At 39.7% G+C, this 10047-nt stretch overlaps 1 protein-coding gene across 1 annotated transcript; it reads left to right on the plus strand.

Moving 5' to 3' along the window:
- Positions 1-7701: 7701 nt before the first annotated feature.
- LOC131427145 (transcription factor MafB) lies at positions 7702-9822 on the plus strand. The gene has a single exon (XM_058590082.1). The coding sequence runs from the start codon at positions 8235-8237 to the stop codon at positions 9399-9401; it is 1167 nt and encodes a 388-aa protein (XP_058446065.1). The 5' UTR covers positions 7702-8234; the 3' UTR covers positions 9402-9822.
- The last annotated feature ends 225 nt before the right edge of the window (positions 9823-10047 follow it).

The raw sequence follows: 10047 nt of genomic DNA on the forward strand, positions 1-10047 counted from the left end.
ATGAGGTGAACACTTTATTTTACCTATTTTTATAAATAAATTCTGCTAATTGAGTGATTTTGAACTAGTGACTATTGTTACCTAAGCTAAAGTTTTGAAATTCTAATTTTTGCCCTACCAATAATGTGAGTATGGGTGATTAACCTAAGCCCCACTGTCTGGCAGCGGTTTACAGAAAGAAGATGTTTCCATGTGTTTGGTTACACATGCAAATAACTTTAGTCCAGGACTCAGGGACTCAATCGAATTCCGATGACCTATTCCGTATACAGGACATATCGAGTCAATTAAAAATCACATTGAAGCGATATTTTATTCAAACTAAAAATTGATCCTTTATTGTACAAGGTTAAACTTGCGCATGAAGAAAACCGGATGAAATTTAAGTTATTTCTTCACGAGTTTTCGAACTTTTGATCGAACGCTTTTCATCAAGTTCCGGACAAGTGTTGCATCGCATTTTTTGGACGCTTGAGCCCAAATTTTTTTGAACTCCTGCATGTTCCCAGCTGCCTAACCAGTCTTCTTGAAGACCCTCTTCACGATTGCCCAGTAACGTTCGATGGGTCGAAGCTGAGGCCAATTTGGTGGATTGATATTTTTCTCAACGATATGTATACCCTTTTCCGCAAGCCAATTGAGAGTGGTTTTGGCATAGTGAGCCGACGCCAAATCCAGCCAAAACAGTGGAGGTGTGCTATGCTTCTTATATAAAGGCAGTAATCTCTTCTGAAAACACTCAGATCGATAGATTTCTGCATTTATAGTTCCGCCAGTGTAAAAAATGGTTGACTTCAAACCACAGGAACATATTGCTTGCCATACCAGTACCTTTCGACCGAGTTTCTCCACTTGAATCGACCTGTCTGCATCGCTCACATTCTCCCCAACGACGACAGTAAAGTATTGTGGACCTGGAAGGGTTTTTGAGTCCTCTTTTACAACTGTCTCATCGTCCATCAAAACGCATGCATCCGGACCCTGCAAAAGACGCGAATACAATTTCCGGGCCCTTGTTGCTGCTTGCTTCTTTTGTTTACACTTTGTCGCGAGATTTTCTGCTTCTTGTAGGTCTTTAGGTGATTTAGCCTCTTGATACGCTGGACCATTCCGACTGTCGTTCCTGCTGTTTTGGCAAAATCACGTATTGACATTGATTTGTTCTTCATGATTAGAGATACAACTTTCTGGTCCAGTTTCGGGTTGGAAGAACCGATTTTTCTGCCTTTTCCTTGTAGCACATCCTAAGAATAATGTTCCCCAAACTTATTAATTATGTTTTTAACACTAGCATGATGAATTCCAAACCGCCTCGCCAATTTTCGCATAGTAATACCCTTCTCACTTAGCCATGCGTCCAGAACTTTAATTTCCACTTCCTTTTCAATACGCGACATTTTGAAAACGCAGAATTTCAACCGCACAAACAAGTAAAGAATCGAAAGCTGACAGTCAAACGCACAGCATGCTGCGATCTGAGCATAAAAAACCATCACAAATACATGCGTACAACACAAATGTATGTGGAAAGCTATTTTCGATACACTCCTTATATTAGTAAACCCACTTCGTTTTCTTTAGGATGACCTAAGCACTGTTTCATTGTGTATGTTATACTAGTTAATGCACAAGCAATCCCTTGGTTTCTTTCGACGAGACACATTTTGAATAGAATACCACGGTATTATATATGAGAAAGGCATCATTACACCACTAGGTGGATTAAAACAGGTTTCTTATTTTGTCGATCTTGTTGGTTGATGTTCGGATAAATTGACTTTAGCTTCACCTGTCCTCGGTATCCGGTTCCGAAAGTACTGGGAAAATTAGATGAACCAAGAAAACGACGATGTTAGTGGGTGCTCAAGTCTTGCTCTCATAAAAACTCTAATTTCAATGTGTATCAAGTAACTCATAGTAAAGCAATTGATTTTTGATGATAGTGCAGCTGTAACAAGTGCGTGCTGATTAGTGAAAAGTGATAAAAGTGGATACTTCGAATTTATCACTCAAAATTAAACGATGTCAACCGGTCGAAGCGCCATCTGCTTATCATTGTCGGTGTTGTCAGATTTATGTTATCAGATTTATATGCAATGTGTGAAAATTTAGAAGTCAACCGTGTGATACAAGCTGAAAATCTAAACTTGGTCTGCAGCAAACCCATCCGCGAGTGTTTATTTTATTTTATCAGTAGTGGTGTGCCATCTCGCGTTGTTTACAGCAACGCGAATTACTTACAACGTCTTATTATATTTCTCCTTATTAAAAACCGGGCTGTACTAAACTCCGTCGATTATTCGGGGAACGTTTGATCAATGGATCTATTTTTATTCGCTGAACGCTAAATTTAAGACATGCGCGTCAAGTTTATAGCCCTGCAGATATTTCTTGCGACCGTGCTTAACTAGGTTGTATAGTATATGAGTATAGTTTAGACTGCGTGGTATTTTATTATTTTGGTTAGGAAATAGATATCAACATTACTTCGTTGATAATGATCGAGTGATATCTTGTCAGTATTAAGGTTGTCTATTAAAAAAAATTATTAAGCTGAAGCTAAAATGGAACTCACAAGTGACATAACATTTATAAATATTAGACTTCCGGTTCCGATATGAAGTGTGTTTAAAATTTCAAACCGTCATTTAAAGTAATGATGGAAAAAGCCGTAAAAACTCTTAGAAGCGGTGCTACAAACTGTTCCAAATTAAATGTCTGATCTGGCAAATCCTCTGATTCCAGTTTCGGCTGATCTGGCAAATCCTCTGATTCCAGTTTCGAAAGTGCCGGAATTTGTGGCTAACATTCCAAAACGGAAGCAAAGGTAAAGGTTAAATTTTATTCTGATATCACTTTTTATTTTCAAATTTCAAACAATTTCCTGTTCCGATCTCACACCGTCTTTTGAAATAACAAGTGTAATCTCATCAAAACTATGTTGAAACTAAATTTGTAGGTATTGTTGTTTGAAAGATAAACAAACCTACCTTGAGAAAATCAGTTCCAAATATACTGGAAATAATTTAAAAGCTCCCCTTTGTGATTTTTTAAAGGATAATTTAGTCGATTTTCATTAGCTTGGTTTTAAAATCAAAGATTTCCACGCCTTCTTGTTCCAGCCGGATCTGTTGCGAACACCAATTTTGAAGGGTTGTTGTCCGGCATTCTTGCAACATGCACTGTCCACCGTATTCTTTCGGCTTTGGCCACCTTCCGGATGCTGGGAGCGCCGTAGAGTGCAGATCGTCCAGAGAACTTCCTCCACTACTTCGAAGTCGATGAACAGGTAATGCGTTGGGACCTGGTATTCACGGCCTTTTCAGAGAACTTGCCACAAGCTGAACAGCTTCAATACCAGGTGAGGTTTTGAGGTGGTAAATGACATCCTTAACTTGTCTCAGTGTGGTAGTTGGATCATTTCCGTCTTTTGCTGCATTGTCGTAGTCGTTTCCTCCTTGCATACCTTATGATCAAAAAAGAACCGGAATTTTCATTTTAAAACTCCTGCGCTCGTCCAATCGGTAAACTTTTATTCTCTCAACGTTGGCAACACTTTTATACACATTCTGTCAAATTTTGACGCATATCGTACGATTAGTTTTTGTTTGGCGTCTATACAAAGAAGTTAAAAATTTTCGTGTGGCGATTTTTATAATGGATGAAAATTTAGAACAACGTGCGTGCATTTGATGCACGTTTTGTGTTGCAAATGGATTTAAGTGTTCCGAAACGTTGAAAATGTTAGAAAAGGCCTTTGGTGAATCGTGTGTAGGAAAAACACAGGCATACGAGTGGTATAAACGCTTCAAAGGTGGTCGTACAAGCTTGGATCATGATGAGATCCCTTGCCGCCCAACAACATCTGTTACTGAAGAAAACATTGAATCGGCGAAGCAAATCGTGTTACAAAATCGTTCTGTACCGATTAGAGAGATAGCTGTGTTGTTGGGCATCTCTTATGACTCAGCCGAACACATTTTAACTGATGTTTTGGGTTTGAAACGCGTCGCTTCTCGGCTGGTGACAAAAAAGCTTAATTTCATTCAAAAACAGCGTCGTGTTGATGTTGGCTGTGTCGCAGTTTTTGGCCAAAAACTCAACCTATATCATCAACCAAGTACCGTACTCTCCAGATATGACCCCGTGTGACTTTTTCCTCTTCCCCAGACTCAAATTGCCATTGCGGGGAACGCGTTTTGAGACCACAGAGACCATAAAAGAGAATTCGCTGTGTAAACTAAAGGCCATACCTTCGGCGGCCTATAAAACTTGTATGGAAAGTTGTATCAAGCGTTGGCATGCATGTATTGCCGCAGGAGGAGAGTACTTTGAAGGCGATATAAAAAAATTTATTAAAAATTGAAATTTTTCGTTTTTTAATAAAATTCCGGTTCATTTTTGATCATAAGGTACGTTCACCGCGCTGCTCAGATGCTAATCGCATTGCTGCTTCCAGCTTTCAATTACCTCACGTTCGTCCGTCAAGAAGCCCCTGTCCTTGTACCTGTACATTTCTGTCCTTGTACCTGTACAGTTCGGTTCGTTCGTTCGTGGGGCCGTTGCGGTATTTGTTGAGCTTCTTGTGAAACCTCCGTGTTTCTAGAGAACGGCAAGCAGTTCCATTTCCTCGCGCTCCGCTTTTTCCATGTAGAATTTTTTGCCTTTATAGAAATGTAATACAAGTTTTAGAAAGCCGACTTTCGAACGGAGCCTCGTTTGACAGCCTTGTACCATTGACAAAGTTCGATGCTCAAATGGCTGGTACTTCTGGTTTCAGAGATATAATGGTATTATTGACGTAAGCAACAAAACGCATTGTTATATTACCTATAAATTTTCTCGGAGATGGTAGACCCGATTTCAACAAGCTTAGGCTCGTTTGAAAGATATTATTGAACCATTAATCAAGTTCGAAGATCAAATGGATGTCACTTCTGATTCTGGAGATATAATTGTGTAAGTGACGTAACCGATCAAACGCGATGAATTTTTACCGCTCAATTTTCTCAGAAACGGTTGAACCGATTTTAACAAGCTTAGACTCGTTGGAAAGCTACTATTGAATCATTGATCAAGCTCGAAGCTCGAATGGATGTCAATTCTGGTTCAGTAGTTATAATGGTATAAGTGACGTAAGCGACAAATGGCTTTATATTTTTATCGCTCAAGTTTTTCAGAGACGGTTGAGCCGATATTAACAAACCTAGGCTCGTTTGAAAGCTACTTTTGAATAGTGGATCAAGTTCGATGATCAAATGGCTGGCACTTACGGTTTCGGAGATATAATGGTATGAGTGACGTAAACGACAAAAAGTGTTTTTTTTTACCGCTCAATTTGTTCAGAGATGGCTGAGTCAATTTTAATACGTCCAGCTTCGTTTGAAAGCTACGATTGAATTGTGGATCAAGTTCGAAGATCAAATGGCTGTCACTTCTGGTTTCGGAGGTATAATGATATAAGACGTAACCGACAAAACGCGTTGTATTTTAAACGCTGAATTTGCTCAGAGATGGCTTAACCGATTTCTACAAGTCTAGGCTCACTTGACAGATTCCATTGAATTTTGGATAAAGATCGACAATCAAACGGTTGTCACATCTGGTTCTGAAGATGAAATAGTATAAGTGACGTAACTGTTTAGCAGCCCACCTTCCATCGGCTGATTTTTTTTCGAAGATGACGAATATCGATAAACTTATTTGAAAGCTAGCAATGTTGATCAAATTTGGAACAATGGTCCAACATTTCCGGCTCGAGTGATGTAATGTTATATGTGTCACTCACACCATTAATCCCCGGAGCCATTTGATTTTCAAACTTGATTAATGATTGAATAGTAGCTTTTAAGCGAGCCTAAGTTTGTTGAAATTGGTTCAGCTATCTCTGAGAAATGTGAGCAGTACGAAAAAGTGCGTTTTTTCAGATATGTCACGTATACCACTATATCTCCGGAACCACAATGACAGTCATATCAACTTCGAACATGATCATTAACCTAATAGTAGCTTTCATACGAGCCTCAGCCTGTTGAAGTCGATTTAGTCATCTCTGAGAAATTTGAGAGGTAAGGAAAAATGCGTTTTGTCTTCTACGTCACTTATAACCTTATATATTTGGAACCAAAAGTGACAGCCATTTGATCTTCGAACTTGATTCACAACTCAATACGCTGTAAATTCGAACATCGTACGGATCGTGCACCAAAGTTTATGATTGCGTTTCGAACAAGATTGAAGTGTTAGCGATGCACAATGTAAACGTCGATCTTGAAAAATCATCGAATTCTGCAAAAGTTTTTAAGAGTGTTTTAAGTTAACTGTTATTTTAATGGTATATATTTCAAAAAAAGTAACAAAGATATAAACCTGCGGATTAACTAAATCAGACCATTTACCGAAGAGAAAAAATACGACTCATGAACACATGAATAGGGGTAAAATTTAACTCAGCTTATTTTTTTTTGTTTCATTCGAATCTGAGACCTGATCATTTTGAAACTTTTTTCAAAAATCATAATAAGATTTTTGATTTTTTATGTTTAGTTGTTATTTCTTTGTTTCATATATGAAATATCGCGAAATTGCATCGTTTATTTTTTTCACGCCTGTACCATTCAAATTAAATTCTATCGTTACTGGTCATAATGTTCAAAGAATCTATCAGATCTATGCAATTGTGAATGCTGTCTGTATGAGGTTAGCAGTAACTTTAGTAACTATTGAACTATATTATACATTCAAAGAAAAAATAGAATATTTTCATATGTCTGTAGTAGTATGAAAAAACGCTCGGGTAGTACAAGGTTTATTTGTTTAAGTTGATTAAAGCTATCCTCTACTGTATCAAGATTTCTTCCATCGATTTTATTTTGGTGTCATAAACACCCAACGAAATCACCTACTTTTTTGGCTGACGATGGCAATAGATAGCAGCGAAGCAAGGACAAAGATTAATAAATTGCAGTCGAGCGCTGCTCTAGTCACATAGTATGAAAAAAAAAATACATTCCTAGTGGACTGAGCTGAACCCTGAGCGGCAATGAGCATGGGTGGAAATTGCTGTTGGCAAAAACATTGCCCGGTTAAATTTCGATAGATGGTCGTCGGGAGAATACAATATAAAAACTCACTTTTACTTTCGATGGACAGATTTTTGTCCTTTCTGATAGATGAAAAACAGGTTTCCCAAGTAAAATTCCGCTAGAGCCACGAACTGTCAAATATCATTAGAATTAGAGTAGCATTTCTCAGCGAATACATTCACTCTCTCGCTATTACTGACACTAAATGCCTACAGTGACCATGCGCGGTCCAACGGAAAGAGCTTTTTTGACCCACAATGCGAAACATAGGCGGAGTTATGTCGAGCGAAAGCTCTCCAAGCCACCTCCCTTCGAATGCGCACACATTCATTCGACATTGCATTCGATTCGTTGCCATGTGAATGTAGACGGAAGATGAGAAGAGCTGGTGTAAGCTGACTGGTTGACGTTGGCTGTGACTTTTGCCTACCGGATGAAGAAATGCCTATGCATAAACATTCTTTCTCTTTTTTATATATGTTCCGACGATGTCTAGGATGCGCATGTCTGAGTATTGGTGCGGTAGCTCCACATTTGACGTTCAACATCCGAGCGGAATGATTTTTCTTATGGGGATTTTGCTACATATTTTTCGTTTATTTCACGTCCAGTCGCGGGTGAATTCACATCGTTTGTTAAATATCGTCAGTCCTCTCGTCGTGTATTTCAGTTATCGTCGGGACTATCGTTAAGGCCCGTGGGTTGATAAGAGTGTTCCTGGCGATTACCGTCGCAAAAATCGCTGGAAGTATATACCGAGTGATGTATCAATTTTGTATTGGATCGTCTGGGTTCAATTGTAAACAAACCAAATTATCGCTTAGTCGAATCTGTGTGCAGTGAACAAGTCAACGATCGAGCCAAAGACGTTGATCACGTGGAATGGTAAAACTGTAACGAGTAGTCGTGTTTGGAAAGTCGGTGTTTTCTGTTTTGGGTTGTTGGTGTATTATGCAAGCTGCAGAAGGTTTCCGCAAGTCGGTCTGCTTGTAAATAGTGAGCTTGAAACAAATACGGAAGAGCAGTGGCCCAAGCAGTTTTCGTTATATAAAATTAGTAGAGATAAACCATCAAAACCTTGTACCGCTTTCCTGTTCTGTTGAAGCAGATTTTTTTTGGCACCAAGTGAATAACTATAAATATTGTTATATGAAACTACCGGGAGAACGCGTTGCCAGAGTAATGAATCTCGAGGAGCCCACATTCGGAGATAATTACATACAGGAATTCGTGCTGGAACATCTGGAAGATACTAGTGTGAAACGGGAGGATATAAGCCCAACGGTTGGAAATGGGAAAATCTGGGCACCGGCAGGAGATGAAAATGGATTTATACCAATTCGACTAAAGGCCAGTGGCTGGCATGTTGAGGAGCGCAAGGTCAACTCAATTACTCCTACTTCGGACTTTTATCCACATCCTACCCATGGCCAACCGGTTTTGTTAAATCCACCCATTGTGGGTGTACCATCTACACCACCGGAGACTCCTCCGGTTGTTGGTTCCCCGAGTCATCCCAATTCTGGTTCCTACCCGTACTACAGCAATCGTATCCAGCCTGATCAGATGGAAAATATGATGATCGTTCCGCAGACGATGCGAATGGAACAACCGTTAGATCTACGACCTTCGCACCAGTTTGCAATTTCTGCAGAAGGTGATTGGATTGATCGTAAGGAATATATGCAAGCCCATCCTACTAATGGATTCTCTCATCATCATGGTCAGTTAGATCACCTTAGCCCACTGCATGGTGGTTCACATCATCATCTCAATCTCCATGGACATTCTAACCGTCCGCACTCGGTTAGTTCCGCAGGATCACTCGGTTCTCCCAGAATGGGCAATGGTAGTGGTAGCTGTTATACAAGTAGCAACAGTAGCGACGACATTATCAATGATGATCTACTGATGTCGCTTTCGGTGCGCGAACTAAACAAACGCCTGCATGGTTGCCCACGTGATCAAGTGGTTCGCCTAAAGCAAAAACGACGCACTCTAAAAAACCGTGGATATGCTCAAAACTGTCGATCCAAACGGCTGCAGCAGCGCCATGATTTGGAAATCACCAATCGCCAGTTGCAGAACGAGATGCATCATATGAAAATGGAATTGGCAATGATCAAGCAGGAAAGAGATGAACTCAAGAGTAAACTTCGCGATCGCGCAGGGGTAGCGCATCAGCATCCACACAGCCAGCAACCGCCAATACCACACCAGCAACAGCCTCAATCGCGTCAATCGAACGGGACTGCGTCCGCTGCTAAGCATCCGCTCATTACCGACAGCACCAGCTCTCCAGAATATTACGTATGACGTCAAATTGGAGGCCAACAACCGTGGATCGGACGTTATGCTTCCTAATGCAGCTAATAGTAAATCCAACCGATGGCTGTCCCAATGGGAATGACCAGAATGTATTTTTTGGTGAATAAAGATGTAAATACGAAAAGATGAAAAGCATTAAAGACTGGATCTCTGTGCGGGCGCAATGTTATTCCTAGAGATTTCATGCGCGTTTAGGTGTTCCAAAGTACCTCACTGAGCGAGGTGAGCAGGTCGAAAATGCTAGTTATACGAAGTTTGTAATTTCACTCAAGGATTAATCGTGAAGGCTAACAGTTTAAATTGTCGAATTTCGGTTGAAACATGAGTTTGTTAAACTTTCCTTTTTTAAGAAAGACTATGCAAAGAGATCTATTAAATAATAAGCAATCGTTTTTATTAAAGTAAAAAACCTCTTTTCTTTTCCTATATCGTTTCACAGCCGTTCCTCCTTTTTGATTAGTTTGTTGTTTGGTGACAATCGATTTTGGACGAGATTCAAGCCGTTATCGGAATACTTGTTCCAATTGGATAATGTTCAGCTGAATCGGGAACAGTGTACGCTATTGTGTTGGTCGAGTTGGTTTCCTTTTCATTTTGTTATTGTTTTTTACGATCAATTCGATGATGACATTTA

The sequence above is a fragment of the Malaya genurostris genome, chromosome 2 (genome assembly GCF_030247185.1).
Source record: "Malaya genurostris strain Urasoe2022 chromosome 2, Malgen_1.1, whole genome shotgun sequence".
In the NCBI taxonomy this organism is placed as follows: Eukaryota; Metazoa; Arthropoda; class Insecta; order Diptera; family Culicidae; genus Malaya; species Malaya genurostris.

Bases quoted from the DNA above. Each gene is read 5' to 3' on its own strand.
- LOC131427145 (XM_058590082.1), top strand. From the start codon at position 8,235: ATGAAACTACCGGGAGAACGCGTTGCCAGAGTAATGAATCTCGAGGAG.